The sequence below is a fragment of the Giraffa tippelskirchi genome, chromosome 1 (genome assembly GCF_054371585.1).
Source record: "Giraffa tippelskirchi isolate mGirTip1 chromosome 1, T2T-mGirTip1v1.2.pri, whole genome shotgun sequence".
Classification (NCBI taxonomy): Eukaryota; Metazoa; Chordata; class Mammalia; order Artiodactyla; family Giraffidae; genus Giraffa; species Giraffa tippelskirchi.
The window spans coordinates 213,316,296-213,335,048 of NC_137275.1; the positions used below are offsets into that span (position 1 = coordinate 213,316,296).

The 18,753-nt window shown below is 43.8% G+C and overlaps 1 protein-coding gene across 5 annotated transcripts in view; it reads right to left on the reverse strand.

Annotated features, from left to right (window-relative positions):
• Positions 1–5,116: 5,116 nt before the first annotated feature.
• Positions 5,117–18,753, reverse strand: part of EPB41L4B (erythrocyte membrane protein band 4.1 like 4B) — a 136,958-nt gene continuing 123,321 nt past the window's right edge. For 4 of the 5 annotated variants that reach the window (XM_081526219.1, XM_081526207.1, XM_081526214.1 and 1 more), the window contains exons 23-25: positions 16,044–16,112; positions 8,701–8,846; positions 5,117–7,801 (exon numbers count right to left, since the gene is read on the reverse strand). In XM_081526219.1, the coding sequence (XP_081382345.1) occupies positions 7,732–7,801; positions 8,701–8,846; positions 16,044–16,112 (285 nt within the window). In that variant the 3' untranslated portion in view covers positions 5,117–7,731. Of the gene's footprint in view, positions 7,802–8,700; positions 8,847–16,043; positions 16,113–18,372; positions 18,490–18,753 lie in introns of all 5 variants that reach the window. The other variant, XM_081526187.1, reaches the window with a different exon arrangement.

Below are 18,753 nucleotides of genomic sequence, written 5' to 3' on the forward strand. Positions count from 1 at the left end.
ATTTTTCTAGGGAGAATACCCACAATCATCATGGGTCACTTGAAGTCTGCATGCCACTCCAGGGCCTTAGAACCTACTCTGGTTTCCCTGTGGACTTGGCTGCTTTCTTTCATGAGGATATCTCCCATCCAGATAAATTGTCTTTTGGGATCTTCTTTCATTTTTTAAGATTTTTTTATTTTATGTGGACCATTAAAAAAAAAAAAAACCTTTATTGAATTTGTTACAATACAGCTTCTGTTATATGTTTTGTTTTTATGGCCACGAGGCATGTGGGACCCTAGCTGCCCGACCAGGGTTTGAAACCACACCCCCTGCATTGGAAGGTGATGTCCTTACCACTGGACTGCTAGGGAAAAGTCCTGAAATTTTCTTATTTTTGTTTCTCACAAGATTTGAGCCCCGGAGGGAGACCTCTTCTTACCCTCAGCACATGTTCTCTACTTTGTTTAATCCCAGGTTTTTCATACCCTCTGCTCCCCGGCGACGTGAACCCACTTAGTGGCCAAGAAATATTGTGGTTTTCCCTTTTGTACACAATTTCCAAGGAAGAACTTTTCCTGAATGTTCTGAGACCACTGCCTGAACAAGAGTTGGCTATTCAAACAGGAATGTAGAGATGAACCTGAGTTTAATTTCATTTTCATTTTTTTTAGAAAAAGCTCCCTTATTTTCTCTTCTCACCAAAGCCATTCCTCTAAAACAACTTTTTTTCTGTTATAAATTTCACAACGCTCCTCCCCCCGAAAATCTAGTGCTGCATCTCGGTACCTGACCAGTAACAACAGGTTTGCCCATGCTTCTGTCTGTCTAGTAATATGTGTGATTTTTTTTTTCACTTTTGATTGTTTATGATATAAAAGCTGTGATCTTGGAAATTCCTCAAAAAGTTCAACACAGAGTTGTTGTATGACCCAGCTATTCCAATCTCAGTTATATACCCAAGAGTTTGAAGAGTGGGGCACAAATGTTCATATTAGTCATAATAGCCAAAGTGTGAAAGCAAGCCAAATGTCTATCAGCTGATGAGTGGATAAATAAAATGTGCCATATCCATACAATGGAATATTATATAGCCATTAAAAAGAAATGAAGTAACGATACCTGCTATTACATGGATGAACCTTGAAAACACTATGTTAAGTGAAAGAAGCCATGTGTGATTCCATTTTTTATGAAATGTCCAGAATAGGCAAATCCATAGATAGAAATCTGAAGACAGAAGGTAAATTAATGATTGTTAGCAAATGGGTAGGGGGAAGAATTGATAGTGACTACAGATATGGAGCTTCTTTTTGGAATCATGGAAACGTTCTGGAATTAGTTGTGTTTATGAAAGATGAACTCCCTAGGTGGGTAGGTGCCCAATATGCTACAGGAGATCAGTGGAGAAATAACTCCAGAAAGACTGAAGGGATGGAACCAAAGCAAAAACAACACCCAGTTGTGGATGTGACTGGTGATAGAAGCAAGGTCTGATGCTGTAAAGAGCAATATTGCATACGAACCTGAAATGTTAGATCCATGAATCAAGGCAAATTGGAAGTGGTCAAACAGGAGATGGCAAGAGTGAATGTCGACATTCTAGGAATCAGCGAAATAAAATGGACTGGAATGGGTGAATTCAACTCAGATGACCTTATATCTACTACTGTGGGCAGGAATCTCTTAGAAGAAATGGAGTAGCCATCATAGTCAACAAAAGAGCCCGAAATGCAGTACTTGGATGCAATCTCAAAAACGACAGAATGATCTCTGTTCATTTCCAAGGCAAACCATTTAATATCATGGTAATCCAAGTCTATGCCCCGACCAGTAACGCTGAAGAAGCTGAAGTTGAACGGTTCTATGAAGACCTACAAGACCTTTTAAAACTAACACCTAAACAAGATGTCCTTTTCATTATAGGGGACTGGAATGCAAAAGTAGGAAGTCAAGAAACACCTGGAGTAACAGGCAAATTTGGCCTTCGAGTACAGAATGAAGCAGGGCAAAGGCTAATAGAGTTTTGCCAAGAGAGCACACCGGTGATAGCAAACACCCTCTTCCAACAACACAAGAGAAGACTGTACACATGGACATCACCAGATGGCCAACACTGAAATCAGACTGATTATATTCTTTGCAGCCAAAGATGGAGAAGCTCTATAGAGTCAGCAAAAACAAGACCAGGAGCTGACTGTGGCTCAGATCATGAACTCTTTATTGCAAAATTCAGACTTAAATTGAAGAAAGTGGGGAAAACTACTAGACCATTCAAGTATGACCTAAATCAAATCCATTATGATTATACAGTGGAAGTGAGAAATAGATTTAAGGGACTAGATCTGATAGACAGAGTACCTGATGAACTATGGATGGAGGTTCATGACATTGTACAGGAGACAGGGATCAAGACCATCCCCAAGAAAAAGAAATGCAAAACAGCAAAATGGCTGTCTGAGGAGGTCTTACAAATAGCTGTGAAAAGAAGTGAAGCAAAAAACAAAGGAGAAAAGGAAATATATACCCATTTGAATGCAGAGTTCCAAAGAATAGCAAGGAGAGGTAAGAAAGCCTTCCTCAGCGATCAAGGCAAAGAAATAGAGGAAAACAATAGAATGGGAAAGACTAGAGATCTCTTCAAGAAAATTAGAGATACCAAGGGAACATTTCATGCAAAGATGGGCTCAATAAAGGACAGAAAGGGTGTGGACCTAATAGAAGCAGAAGATATTAAGAAGAGGTGGCAAGAATATACAGAAGAACCATACAAAAAAGATCTTCACGACCCAGATAATCACGATAGTGTGATCACTCACCTAGAGCCAGACATCCTGTAATGTGAAGTCAAGTGGGCCTTAGGAAGCATCACTATGAGCAAAGTTGGTGGAGGTGATGGAATTCCAGTTGAGCTATTTCAAATCCTAAAAGATGATGCTGTGAAAGTGCTGCATTCAATATGTCAGCAAATTTGGGAAACTCATCAGTGGCCACAGGACTGGAAAAGCTCAGTTTTCATTCCAATCCCAAAGAAAGGCAATGCCAAAGAATGTTCAAACTACTGCACAATTGCACTCATCTCACATGCTAGCAAAGTAATGCTCAAAATTCTCCAAGCCAGGCTTCAGCAATACGTGAACCATGGACTTCCAGATGTTCAAGCTGGTTTTAGAAAAGGCAGAGGAACCAGACATCAAATTGCCAACATCTGCTGGATTATCAAAAAAGCAAGAGAGTTCCAGAAAAACATCTACTTCTGCTTTATTGACTATGCCAAAGTCTTTGACTGTGTGGTTCACAATAAACTGTGGAAAATTCTGAAAGAGATGGGAATACCAGACCATCTGACCTGCCTCTTGAGAAACCTGTGTGCAGGCCAGGAAGCAACAGTTAGACCTGGACATGGAACAACAGACTGGTTCCAAATAGGAAAAGGAGTGCGTCAAGGCTGTATATTGTCACCCTGCTTATTAAACTTATATGCAGAGTACATCATGAGAAACACTGGGCTGGAAGAAACACAAGCTGGAATCAAGATTGCTGGGAGAAATATCAATAACCTCAGATATGCAGATGACACCACCCTTATGGCAGAAAGTGAAGAAGAACTAAAGAGCCTCTTGATGAAAGTGAAAGAGGAGAGTGAAAAAGCTGGCTTTCAGAAAACTAAGATCACAGCATCTGGTCCCATCACTTCATGGCAGATAGATGGGGAAACAGTGGAAACAGTGGCTGACTATTTTTCTGGGCTCAAAAATCACTGCAGATGGTGACTGCAGCCATGAAATTAAAAGACGCTTGCTCCTTGGAAGGAAAGTTATGGTCAACCTAGATAGCATATTAAAAAGCAGAGACATTACTTTGTCAACAAAGGTCCGTCTAGTCAAGGCTATGGTTTTTCCAGTAGTCATGTATGGATGTGAGAGTTGGAGTATAAAGAAAGCTGAGTGCTGAAGAATTGATGCTTTTGAACTGTGGTGTTGGAGAAGACTCTTGAGAGTCCCTTGGACTGCAAGGAGATCCAACCAGTCCATCCTAAAGGAGATCAGTCCTGGGTGTTCATTGGAAGGACTGATGTTGAAGCTAAAACTCCAATACTTTGGCCACCTGATGCGAAAAGCTGACTCATTTGAAAAGACTCTGATGCTGGGAAAGATTGAGGGCAGGAGGAGAAGGGGATGACAGAGGATGAGATGGTTGGATGGCATCATTGACTCAATGTACATGAGTTTGTGTAAACTCTGGGAGTTGGTGATGGACAGGGGGGCCTAGCATGCTGCGGTTCATGGGGTCACAAAGAGTCGGACATGACTGAGCGACTGAACTGAATTGATATGATATTATGAAGATGCTAAAAAAAAATACTAAATATACTTCAAAATGGTTAACATGGTGGATTTCAAGTTTTTAAAAGCTGTGATCTTTGAGATGGTGAAAGAAAGATAAAGGTGACATCAGAATATTCTTTTGCTATTTTGGTGGTATAAACTTTGAGGTGAATTCAGGTGGGATCTTCCAAATTCCCTAGGTCCTAGTTTTTAAACTCTTCAAACATAAGCATATCCTATGCAATCTACAATCCACAAACTCAGGGTTACAGGATTCCCAGACCACTTGCATTAACTCCCCACCCCCGTGTCCACCAGGCTTCCCTGGAAGGTCAGACAGTAAAGAATCTGCCTGAAATGCAGGAGACCCAAGTATGATCCCTGGGTCGGGAAGATCCTCTGGAGAAGGGAATGGCTACCCACTCCAGTATTCTTGCCTGGAGATTTCCATGGACAGAGGAGCCTTGGAGGTCTACAGTCCATTGGGTCACAAAGAATCAGATATGACTGATTGACTTACAATTTTACTTTCCCCATGTCCACCAGGAGTCTGTGGCCCACAGTTTGGAACCCTTGCTCTGGAATGATTATGTCAGCAAGCTGATTTTTCTTCCTGGCCATAGGATATATTGTGTGATTGTACGGTACTGTTATTTTGGGTTCAAGTGTATATTTTTTAAAAAGGTGAAGTGACTATACCAGTTCATTTTTATCGCTATGAATCCACCCAACACAATGTCCCCTTCTCAGGTCCCAACTCCAAGCACCCAACATACGTGTACATAGGCAAATAACAGGACAACTGCTGAAAGGATGGAATCCTCTTGATTTTACTGGTTAGAGTTGAGCTGCCAGAGGTTCTGGGTTTTCATATACAGTAACAGCCAACTTGTTCGTGATCAGACTTCCAGTGACATCGACCTTCCAAAACATCTGTGACGCAGGGGGGTGTGGAGGAAGAAGCAGCAGGCTTCTGAGAACAATGAGAGCAATGGCCAAAAACCCCATGCACCACCCCTCCTCAGAAGCAAAGCCATATGTTACACATATGTAACACTGCGTTTCCCGGCTTCCTCAAGAAAACTTCAGTTTTGCCCCGGAGGTTTCCATCAGAGAGCAGGAGGTGAAGAGAAGAGGACTCAGAAAGCAGGTCAGAAGAGGAGGGATCGGCAGGACGTGACAACCCGAGACACAAACACTTCCCCTATATTGTACAGGAACACATTTTGTATCGTGTGCACAACATAAAGAACGGCGAAAGCTGTTTAAATACCGCCAGGGATCGGGTAGTGTGGAAGGGGGTAAAAGTTCCCAGATACCACAGGTGTCCCCGACAGCTTCACCAATAGAGCAGACAGCAGTGCAAACCATCAACGAGAAGAGCGTTAGTCTGTGGAAGGCAAGCCAAGCCCTGCACGTTTGGACAGGCTCCGGATGACATCATGACACCACATCAAGGTACAAAAGGGGCTGATGTTTGTAATGATGACCATGACTCGTCAAGAAAAGGTTAAATACTCTCCAGTGTACTCTGTTTACTAAGGCAGGGAAGTGTGTAATATATTTTAGAAAGATTTCCCTCAAAAAATATTAAAATTTTAAAGATTCATCACTTAAAAGGGTTAATCCTCTGTTATCTGAATATTTGCGTACATTACCTCATTTCACAACAATGCTAGTCAATGAGGCATTTCTTTTTTTTTTATATATATCATTAGTATCAAATTATTGGCACCATTCAGATTTAAGGAGAGGGAGAGGAGAGCAAAGTATACAATACAACATAAAAATACAATTCTGATACAAATATATGAGATCAATCCCACTTTAGTGGTCATAAGAAATGGATGGATATTTTACACACAAGGAAATACAGCTACTAAGTCATCACATGGAAAAGTGCTCAGCTTTGCTAGCAATTAATGAAATAAAACAACCTTTTAAGAACAACTATACGCACTTATTAAACTAGCAAAAATAAATAAAAATGGCAAAACCCAATACTGGCAGAACCATTGGTAAATAGAAATGCTTATACATTGCTGGTGGCATCAAAAATTGTAGAAGGGATTCAAGCATTCAGAGAGGATGGGAGGCTGAACTTGATGACCTTTAAGGTCCTTTCAACCAGGAGACTGGATCTTTCTAGAAAGCAATCTGACAATATGAAACAAGAGCTATAAAATACTTCATGCTCTTTGACCTTGTCATCTCTCTTTGGAGATACTCCCAAGGGAAGAATCCAAAGGAAGAAACATTATATTTTTTACAAAGACATTCATAGCAGCACTATTTATGAGAATGAAAAATAGGATATAACTCAAATATCTAGTAATGGCAACAAGTGAGGTTAATCACATTACATGACTACAAAGAAATTGTAAGTGGTGAGAGCAGGATCAGTGTTGAAAAGAGAAGATATGAGTTAGATGGAGGAAGTAATCAAAGATTATGTACACACTGATCATACTGATGAAAAAATGTGTGCATATGCATCGAGAAAGCGTGGGAAACAATTTGGAGGGCTAGTTTGTGGTTAGGGGGTTCTTTTATTCCTGCAAAGTTGTTCAATTGCATAAGAAAAATTTAAAAACACATTTCTTGAAACTATATAAAAAAGAGCAAAGTTTCTTCTGGTCAAGTTTCTATCAACAGGACACAAGTTGATCAACTTTAGAGATAATTTTCCTTCATGGAACACCCAAATGAATCGTGCTATCAAATCCCTTTGTAAGGATTTTTAGACAATTTCAACTATTTCAGACAATTTAAGCTTTTACTTTGGGTTCAATAATAAATTCTGTGTATCCCCAATAATATCATAGCCCCCAAATCCACAAGTTAAATTATATTTCAGATTAAGCTGAAATAACTTCAGTCCTGGTGATTGCAACTTTCCTTTTTTAGTTCACCTACGCGTGTCTGAATAAAAATGAATGTTAAAGACTTTATAAGATCTGTGCATTTACCAGTGTAAATGAAAAACCAGCAGTAAAGAATTATTCTCTCATTAAAAATGACTCTTTAACAAACAGTCAAAGCTTGGTGCAAGTGTCAGTCATACAAAATCACGTGGTTGAGACTGAGAGCAAAGGATCCCATGCCGTATTAACCCCTGTGGTTATTAATATGTACACACAGGTGCTTCTGAAAAGGAATCCCGGTTTTCCCATCTTTCTTCTCCTAGGCTTACCAAATTTTGTCTCAACTACATTGAGTAGTAGGAAAACCTCTAATACTCAGGAGACAGCAAATAACTTTTCCAATAAAAGTCAAGCCAGAGGTTGGCTTTGACTGACCACGGAGACCTGGGCGAACAGCACACACGTTTGTATGCTGTGCTATAGGGAGCACATGAAGCCCGAAGAAAGAAAACGGACAGAAGGCACCGTGCCATCCTCCAGGCAACCAGGGGAGAGCTTCACAGTTCGGTCATCAGCAGTCTTTTCATCATTTTCTCTCTCTCCAGTTCCTGCCGGAGTGTCTCTGCACTGAGAAAGAGGAGGTGACAAAATGGTGAGATACACGCTCAAAAATGGTAAGAGCAGTTATCAGTTTATATGCCATTTCCCGAGCTCAGCTCTTGACTTGCTCTTTCAAGCTCCTTAAGGAATCCCTACATTTGCCAGCCCTACAGTGATCTGAAATTGGCTGCCTATGGATTTCCCCCACCAGACAGTGAGCTTCTGAAGGTACCGCTCCTCAGAGAACTGACTGTTATATATATATATTCCTCTCTGAACCCCCAGAGCTGAACATTGGACCTGGCACATAGCACCCTCTCAGCAATGTGAAAGTCAAAAGTGTTAGTTGCTCAGCTGTGTCCAACTCTTTGCGACCCCATGGACTACAGCGCGCCAGGCTCCTCTGTCCATGGAATTCTCCAGGCAAGAATACTGGAGTGGGTAGCCATTTACTTCTCCAGGGGATCTTCCGCTTAATCTGAAATAGGATATAACTCAAATATCTAGTAATGGCAACAAGTGAGGTTAACCACATCACATGAATACAAGGAAATTGAAAGTGGTGAGAGCAGGATCAGTGTTGAAAAGAGAAGATATGTGTTAGATGGAGGAAGTAATCCCAGATTATGTACACACTGATCATACTGATGAAAAAATGTGTGCATATGCATCGAGAAAGCGTGGGAAACAATTTGGAGGGCTAGTTTGTGGTTAGGGAGTTCTGTTTTACTCACTCTACATCCTTAGCACCTAGAATAACACTATCTAGCCTTTGATGACCTTTCAGTAAATACTTCGAAAATACATGAAGAAAAGAATGAATAAAAGAGTCACAAACGTTGTTGCAGACGTGACAAACACAGTGAGCCTGTGCTTGGTTTCCCTGTCACCAGAGTTACCTGTTGGCACCTGCTGATCTGACACACCTGGTTGCTGGAGAAACAGGCTTCCGAACGGTGTAGATGGTCTGCACTGCGGACACGGCCTCTGTCAGGGGCCTCAGGGTCGCTGCTGGAATCAGCGGGGAAGACTGGCCAGGACAGCACTGTAATTTACTGTCTCTAAAGTCTGCCTGGAGGGGAAACAGAAAAGAGGAAGTCAATCTCAATTGGGGTTTCCTTTTCACATTATCAGCTGTTATTTTTTAATAATAGTTCATCAATAGCCATTTATTAAACCATTTTATTTACTGCCAGCCACTGTGCTAAGCACTTTACATGTATTACCTCTTCACAATCTTTAAGGGGGAGATCATGTTTCATCACATTAGACACCATCATTTATAAGATGCACCATTTTTTGCACACGCCACAGAGAAAAAGTAACCATTCAAACTCTGTCAGGCCCACTATTGTAATACCTACTCTAATTTCAGAGATGTTAGAAGGTGGAAAAATGCACATCTTGGAACTGATTTTTATGGAAGAGGAAAACTGAGGCTCAGAGACTTTAAGTAATCTTCCCAAGGTCACACAGTAAGCACTAATAACCAGTATTTAGAACTAAGATTCTAAATGAGGAGAATCTTTATCTTTGAGAGTCCTAAAAGACTACTGCTGAAAAATACAAGCCCCTGTTTGTTTTACAACTGCCTCCAGAGACAGAACTGAGCTGTCCTGGGCTGGAGCAATGCTAAAGAACTGACCAGGAGAACAGAGCATCACAGAGTTGCTGGCATGTGATGTTTGCCACAGGGAGCTCTCACAAACGTTGGGATGTAGTGGTCACTTGTGTGGTTCCTTAGATAATGCTGGCTCATTTCTTTCCAGGCACATGGTAGGATTACACTTCCCCAGCCTACTTTTTAAAAATTTTTAATAAATTTTTATTTACTTATTGTCTATGCTTCTTGGCATGCGGGATTTTAGCTCTCTAGCAAAGGATCAAACCTGTGGCCCCTGCAGTGGAAGCACAGAGTCTTAACCACTGGACCCCCAGGAAAGTCCCCCTCAACCCCACTTTGCAGTTAGGCATGGCCAGTGCCTTGCTTTAGCCATGGAAATGAGCCACCACGTTTTATTTCCATTGGAAGAGTCAAGTGCTGGTGTGTGATTTGCCACTTCTTTCCCCGCCCCCTCCCCCCACCTCTGTGACCAGCAGTGTTCTAGATGGCAGCTGCTCCACTAGCCAGGGTCCCAGAAACAAAGCAACACAGAGCAGAAGGCATAGCCCACTCATGGCAGTCATGCAGCATGAGTAGGAAATTCAGTTGGTCATTTTAAAGCATGGCTGAGTCCAGCCTTTCTGATACAGGAGCTGGGGAAAGACGTTATTTTGTTGCTTCAATAAAGTGGGTGTAGGTTGGGCTTTTGGTGCCAATTTTGACTCTTTCTGGAAAAAGAGGAAAATGTACTTACATACAAAGGCAGTTGTGAGGAAGGTACCAGGGCCTTAGCATGAATCAAGGCAGTGGCATCAAACTTTACTAACAGTCATTATATTCCTCACTGCCATGCACTCAAAATAGGAAAAAAAGAGCCAACCTCATTTAAGAATGACCTTGTGTTCTAAGTCACTTCAGTCATGTCCAACTCTTTGCGACCTATGGACTGTAACCCACCAGGCTCCTCTGTCCATGGGATTCTCCAAGCAAGAATACTGGAGTGGGTTGCCATTTCCTACTCCAGGGGATCTTCCCAACCCAGGGACTGAATCCATGTTCTCTTAAGTCTTCTGCATTAGTAGGTGGGTTCTTAACCACTAGCACCACCTGAGAAGCCCAAGAATGACCTTAGGGAGCAGAGAAAATTACTATTATTCAATCTCAACCCTGAGTACTCGTCTTTTTAATATTTGCTGAATGAAGAAATGAATGAACCAACATTTGCTGGAACAAAGCAGATAACATAGGGACAGGCCAGGTTAGGAAGAAGAACATGGGACAGAAATGTGACCAGAGTCAGGTAGAGGTCCTCACCTTAGACAGTCGGAGGCCCTTGGCTGACTATCAAGTAGAGTCAACAGGCTCAAATACAAGGTAGGAACTGGCTTCAGAACCAACCAAAGTTGGTTGAATTCAGGCTTAAGGTCAATGCTGTATCAACTACCAGAATAACTGTATGGAGTTCCCTGGAGCCGTTGAACTCCCCGTGACTGTAGACAGGATAGGTCAGGAAGCTTCTGGAGGGGCCAACTCTACAGCAAGGTATCTTGACCTTGCTAGGGAGGAAAAGAGACTATAATGCACAGGAGAAAGAAAATTAGGAAGCTGAAGCTTATGAATTTGGCTTCCATTACCATTGAGCTGTTGGTATTGATAACTTGCTAATTATAATCTCCAGGTTAGTTCTCTCTCCTGATACAGACTTGGATATCCAACTGCCAAAAAGCAAAAGGCAAAAGAGAAAAGGAAAGATATATACATCTGAATGCAGAGTTCCAAAGAAAAGCAAGGAGAGATAAGAAAGCCTTCCTAAGTGATCAATGCAAAGAAACAGAGGAAAACAACAAAATGGGAAAGACTAGCGATCTCTTCAAGAAAATTAGAGATACCAAGGGAACATTTCATGCAAAGATGGGCACAATTAAGGACAGAAATGGTATGGACCTAATAGAAGCAGAAACTATTAAGAAGAGGTGGCAAGAATACACAGAAGAACTATATAAAAAAGATCTTCATGACTCAGATAACCATGATGGTGTAATCACTCACCTAGAGCCAGACATCGTGGAGTGCGAAGTCAAGTGGGCCTTAGGAAGCATCACTACGAACAAAGCTAGTGGAGGTGATGGAATTCCAGTTGAGCTATTTCAAATCCTAAAAGATGATGCTGTGAAAGTGCTGCACTCAATATGCCAGCAAATTTGGAAAACTCATCAGTGGCCACAGGGCTGAAAAAGCTCAGTTTTCATTCCAATCCCAAAGAAAGGCAATGCAAAAGAATGTTCAAACTACCGCACAACTACACTCATCTCACACACTAGCAAAGTAATGCTCAAAATTCTCCAAGCTAGGCTTCAATAGTACATGAACCAATGTTCAATCTGATGTAGAAAAGGCAGAGGAACCAGAGATCAAATTGCCAACACCTGATGGACTGTCGAAAAAGCAAGAGAATTCCAGAAAAACATCTAATTCTGCTTCATTGACTATGTTAAAGTCTTTGACTGTGTGGACCACAATAAACTGTGGAAAATTCTTAAAGAGATGGGAATACCAGACCACCTGACCTGCCTCTTGAGAAATCTGTATGCAGGTCAAGAAGCAACAGTTAGAACTGGACATGGAACAATGGACTGGTTCCAAATCAGGAAAGGAGTACGTCAAGGCTGTATATTTTCACCCTGCTTATTAAACTTATATGCAGAGTACATCATGTGAAATGCCAGGTTGGATGAAGCACAAGCTGGAATCAAGATTGCCAGAGAAATACCAATAATCTCAGATATGCAGATCACACCACCCTTATGGCAGAAAGCGAAGAGGAACCAGAGAGCCTCTTGATGAAAGTGAAAGAAGAGAGTGAAAAACTTGGCTTAAAACTAAACATTCAAAAAATGAAGATTATGGCGTCCGATCCCATCACGTCATGGCAAATAGATGGGGAAACAATGGGAACAGTGACAGACTTTATTTTCTTGGGCTCCAAAGTCACTGCAGATGGTGATGAAGTTAAAAGACACTTGCTCCTTGTTAGAAAAGCTATGACAAATTTAGACAGCATATTAAAAGCAGAGATGTTACTTTGCCAACAAAGGTCAGTCTAGTCAAAGCTATGGTTTTTCCAGTAGTCATGAATGGATGTGAGAGTTGGACCACAAAGAAAGCTGAGCACCAAAGAATTCATCTGTGGTGTTGGAGAAGACTCTTGAGAGACCCTTGGACAGCAAGGAGATCAAATCAGTCAATGCTAAAGGAAATCAATCCTGAATATTCATTGGAAGGACTGATGCTAAAGCTGAAGCTCTAATACTTTGGCCACCTGATGGGAAGAACTAACTCATTAGAAAAGACCCTGATGCTGGAAAATATTGAAGGTGGGAGGAGAAGGGGATGACAGAGAATGAGATGGTTGGATGGCATCACCAACTCGATGGACATGAGTTTGAGCAAGCTCCGGGAGTTGGTGATGGACAGGGAAGCCTGGCATGCTACAGTCCAGGGGGTCGCAGAGTTGGACATGACTGAGTAACTGAACTGAACTGATCCAACTGCCCATTTACTGTTTCCATCCAGGCATTTCCAAGGCATTTCTAATACATCATGGCAAGAGGCAAATTCATTATCCATCCTGGTTCAGTCTTCCCTCAGATTTCCTTGTCTCAGTGAATGCACCACTCTCCATCCACATTCTGCAAGGCAGAAAACTGAGAGCCATTTCTGGCCCTTTCTCTCCCTTATCCAATCTAATTCCTCACCAGCCTCTTATATTTATTCCCCGATCTGTGCACATCTATCCACCTCCACCATCAATACCACTCTGGGTCAAGCTCTCTGCTTTCTTTCCCTTGAACTACTGTTCGAGGTTTCTAGACGACTGTCCAGAGTCCCCACTGCCTGAACCCAGCCCCTTTCACTGCCACCACAGGGATCATTGCCAAATGCAGTTGCCCTGTCACTGCCCTGCTCAGAGTCCTTCAGAGGCTTCTCATTAAAGGACTCCCCATCTGAGATCAGCCAAGCATGCTTGTGCCCTGCAGGGTTTCTCCCTGCTTTCCTCCTCTTCCTCCTCTCATGCCCCACACCCTTGCTCTCTGCCTTCTAGGCCCACTGGCCTCAGTTCAGTCCCCTGGAGGTGGGATGACCCCTCTGCCCCAGGACTCTGGCTCATGCTGCTCCCTCTGCCTGCTCTAGCTGCCTTCAAGCCACTCTTGCCCAGTTTTTCAAAGTCCCATCATGGTTTCTGACATTGGCTTCCTGCTCCATCTCAGCCCCCGGCTTTTCAGGAAGGGCTTCCCTGGGTGTCTCACAGCACTGCCAAGGCTGGGCAGCAGGCCAGAGTGCCCGCCATGGCCAGTAGAGGAAGTGGAGCCGGAGCTTCCAGCTGGGGAAGCTGTGCCCAGCCAAACTGCAGGGGCCAGATGAGTATCTGGCAGCAGCACTGAATGCCTGGCCCAGCCCCTGTGTCTCTGCTCTCTGTTTCTTAAAAGGCAGGTGCTGAAAGCTGATCATGACCCTAGTACAGATTGTTCTGCATGTGTGCAAGCTAAGTCGCTGCAGTTGTGTCCACTCTGTGTGACCTCATGGACTGTAGCTCACCAGGCTCCTCTATCCATGGGATTCTCCAGCAAGAACACTGAACAGTGGATCGCCATGCCCTTCTCCAGGGGCTCTTCCTGACCCAGGGACAGAACTCACATCTCTTACGTCTCCTCCATTTGCAAGCTGGTTCTTTACCAGTGCACCACATGGGAAGCCCCATGGATTGTTCTAGAAACCTGCTTTTGTCTCTGCACGGACTGCTGAACAGCTTCCCAGGTCTGTTCATCCTCAGACCTGAATCAGCCACTGCTCACACCCTCCTGTTCATATGGCTGAAGCCACCTCAGGTAGTGACCATCACCCAGCCCCTGAGACTGCACTTTAAGCTACCCCTATGGCACCACACAGCCCACCGGGAAGATCCTCTAGACTGAGCTTTGCAAGGAACCTCAGGGACCCCTTGGTTCTAGGAATTGCAAACTCTGATCCCTGGGAGGAGGAGGGAGGGAGAGGAAAGAGGCATTCATTCATGGGTGCTTAGTCATCCCCAACTCTTTGCAACTTCAGGGACTGTAACCCCCCAGGATCCTCTGTCCATGGGAATTTTCCAGGCAAGAATACTGGAGGGGGTTGCCATTTCCTATTCCAGGGAATCTTCCTGACCCAGGGGATTGAACCTGCCTCTCCTGCATTGGCAGGGGGATTCTTTACCACTGAGCCACCAGGGAAGCCTAAGGAGAGAGAGGAGGGAGCCTAAACCCCCCACTTCTGCTCATCAGAGAGTGAGCTTCTACACAAGCTCTTAATTAAAAAAGTCGAGGAGCTGAAAAGAATCCTGAAAAATCATTGAACTCTCTCACTTTGCAGATGAGGAAACTACAACATTTAAATGTTTAAAAACATTTCAGCAGTTTGCAGAGAGTTTAAATAAGCTGCTCAGCAACACAGAGAGCCATGGAAACAGGAAAGCCAGTTGTCATGACTACCTGCTCTTGTTATTACACCACCCTGCCTCTCCAGCATTGAGGAACAACAATTGTACTTGACATTCGTGGGATGGTCTGTGCATGGTCGAGTACTTTCAAGTTCTTGATCCCTTTTGACCCTTGCCTCAGCCAGATATGAGGAGGAGGATGTTCTTATTACTATTTCCACTTTAAATAAAAGGAGACTGGTGCTCAGAGTGGCAAAATCTTAACTTAAAATCATAAATCATACCATTATGAAGATGCAGATCCAACCCCAAAGCATTGAAAGCATTGAAAGCATGTACATACATGTTCATAGCAGTATTATTCACCATAGCCAAAAAATGAGGAGAACCCGAAACCCATCCATGAATGGATGGATCAACAAATCGTGGTATATAAGTGCAATGGAATATTTTTCCTCCATAAGAAGAAATAAAATACTGATATATCCTACAGCATACATAAACCTTACAAACATGATGCTAAGCGACAGAAACCAGACACCATGGGTCACATAGTGTATGATTTCATTTTTATGGAATATCCAAACTAGGCAAATCCAAAGAGACAAAATGTAAATTGGTGGCTGACGAGGGCCAGAGTGAAGGGGAAAATGGGGGTGACTACTTACTGGGTATGAGATCTCCTTTGGGGGTGATGAGAAGGTTTTAGAATTAGAGGTGGTAGTTACATGACGCTGAATGTACTCGATGCCACTAAATTGTCACTTCAAAAATTGTTAATTTTACGTTACATGAACCTCACTTCAATAAAATAAAATAACTAGAAAATGCTGTCCCCTAAACCCCAACTCCTCAACCTCACAGAGTTCACAGTGATCAAAAGAAGCTGTTGGTGGGGCTTCCCTGGTGGTCCACCTTCCAATGCAGGGGATGCAGGTTTCATCCCTGGTCCAGGAACTAAGATCCCTTATGCCTCGGGGCAACTAAACCCATTTGCCACAACTAGAGAGAAGCTCATGCACTAAAAAAAAAAAAAAAAAAAAAGATCCCGCATGTTGCAACTAAGAAACAATGCAGCCAAAAATAAAAAAATAAACACAAGCTGTTGGCATTGCCGGCTGGCAATCCACAGGACAGCATGCCACCTGGGAACTATGTCTTTAAACACAGATCTGTTTTCCGGATCTACTTACGGTAAACTGTGGCCCTGTTATGAAAGGATCAGGAAAAGGGGTCACTGTATCAGCCGGGAATGTTTTTATCTTCAAAAAAGAGACAGAGAAAAGTGTTACTTTCAGATTAGAAAACAAAACTTGGAAATCTTTGGCAGCACACTTTTAAACTGAACTGAAGGATACAGGAGAACACACACTGGGCCTTCCTTGCTTGCTGAGGAAATAAACCAAGGGCCCCTACGAATGTTGCCTAGTGGCTGTATCTGAGCCTGGAGCTGTGCAATAGGGTCAGGCTTCTGCAAGGAAGACAGGCTGGAGTCTTGTGTTTGCAGCGCACCTACACTACCTCACCCTGACCGTAGCCAGGGGGGTATAATGAGGCAGGCGAGGGCTACGTGGGGGCCTGCTGATGGCCCCTCTGCAGCTGTCAGGAATGGACTAGAGGCCACTGATAGGGAACACAGTCTACCAAAGTGGACAGAGTACCAGGAGGCCTGGACTAATCAGGCCAGGAGGGTTCCCTGTCCGTTCACTTTAGTTGTTGGGCTCCTTGTAAACTCTGGGCAATAGAGGGAAACCTCAGGGGAACCCAGGTAAGCCTGGAAGAATCCTACCACCATGGCCTTGGGGACAGAAGGCACGGTGATCACAAGTGCCCTGTGCTGGCGTCTGGAAAGGGTGGACATCCTGCAGGATCAGGTAGTGCCAACTGGCCATAAAGAGCCTTTGCTTCCATTTCTTCCTCTTGGGTCATTTCACCTTTGGTCTCCTAGAGGTCTTTGGAGGAAAGGGGGTGGGGAGGGGTTATATTTCTTTAAACTAGCCAAGAAGACTGCCAGCAGGCCCAGGATCCTGATGACTGGCTCTAGCTTTGTCTGCAGCCTCGGGGTGCAGAAACTGTCTGCTGGTGAATGCACGTTGCTCCACTTCCGCCAGAGGGCTGCAGCCAAGACACCAAGGCCACCACTTCCCATGTGCAGTCGCTTTAGCGTCTTTCGGGGTCTTGCCTATGGATAGTAGTTACTTGATGGCTTTGAGTCATTCTAGTGGGGGGTAAGATAGGGATGCACAGGAACACATCAGATCAGACCCAAATCTGCTGAGGGTTCCTGAGGGAGTTGAGTAGTCTCAACTCAACCCATCTAGAAATGACAATGTCCTTGCAGTGGGCACTGAGATGTCTAATTCAAGCCTGCTCGCCCCTTCCCCAAACTCTCTTTTAAAAGTCTCTTTAAACATCTCAAAATCCGCATGGACCCAGGTGCCAGTTCGGGTTCCTGGTAGCGACTACCTGCTGTTCAGCAAGTAAAGGACTAGGGGAAGCCTTACTTGTTGCAGGGCTTAATGGTTCAATGTGGTGTGCTGAGACCAACAGCAATGTGAAAGTAACATACTGAATAGACTCAGACCATCATGAAATAAAAGGGAAAAAGAGGATTATTATTATGCTATTAAAGAAATGTGAGAGTTGGCAACGTCAAAGAATTATTTTATACCTGCTCTAAAGAAGAAAAAGATATTCCAACAGTTACCCTCTGGGTTGCTGAGCTCTGACAAAGCACATACACTCTCCTGATGGTGCTGTCATTGGTATCACCACGTTAGAATGCGGGCAAAGCCAAAGCTGCAATATTGAACCCAGCAGGGTCCAGCCTGAAAAAATAAAGCCCCTGATACACAAGTTATATGTGTTCCCTGGAACAGCGACAAACTGGAAACAAAGCACACGTCCTGCAGGAAAGAGTTTGTTAGGTAGATGGTGGACCATTCACTTGATGGAATACATAGAACGTGGTATCGAGAACAAGCTAGAAGCAATACAAATTAAGCGAAAAGAGGAAAACAGTAGGTGACATGGATGCTATGATTTAACTATGTAAAACTGTGAATGAATATAAATAAATATTAGGAGGAAACATGCAAAAATGAAAAAAAGAGTTGTGCCAGGTTGGGATTACAGGAGATTCCTTTCACGTCATTATGCAATTCTCATATCATCATCTTGCTAAACAGCAGGAAAAGACAAGTTAAAAGCTTTTGTTTGCAACAGAAATGCAACTAAGAGTGTTCTCTCTGCGGAAAGCATCTATGCACATCATGGCTCTAGGAAAACAAACCCTTCACAGTTCTTGAGACCTACAGAGACAGGGGTGGGACCACAGTCGTGAGTCCCAGTTTGACCAGGGCTGGCTGGACTCCAAACTCTGCATCCATCCTGGAGTGACAGCCCCTGTGGCCCGGGCTCCTCCAGGGTCTGGTGCTCCTGCACACCCCTGGGGCTGCCGCTTGGTGCTCCTGCCCGCCTGACCTCTCCTGGCCAGGCCCCTCTCCCTGCCAGGGTACCTACCAGCCTCGTTTTGATTGGAGGGTGCATGCAAACTCCAGTGGTCTCTTCCTTCATGGGGAGAGAGAGTGGAGGAGAACAGCGAGAGTGGGCACAGTGGGGGGCGCTGGCGGGCTCTGCCTGCTCACGAGGAGAGGAGAGAAGGGGAGGACGAGGTGGTGAGAGAGGGGAGGAGGAGATAAGGGAGGGGAAGGAGAGAAAGATAGCACAGTGCAAGATGGATCTGTCAACTCCAGACTGCTCTCCAGCCAGCCTCACCCACAGCCTCCTTCCAGCCTCTGGCCACCTGACTTATGGTCCCTCCCCCTTCCCTCCTCTCTCCTCCTTCTCTCCTCCTCCCTGGCCCTCTTGGGTTTTCTCCACTGTCTGGGCAGAAGGACCCAT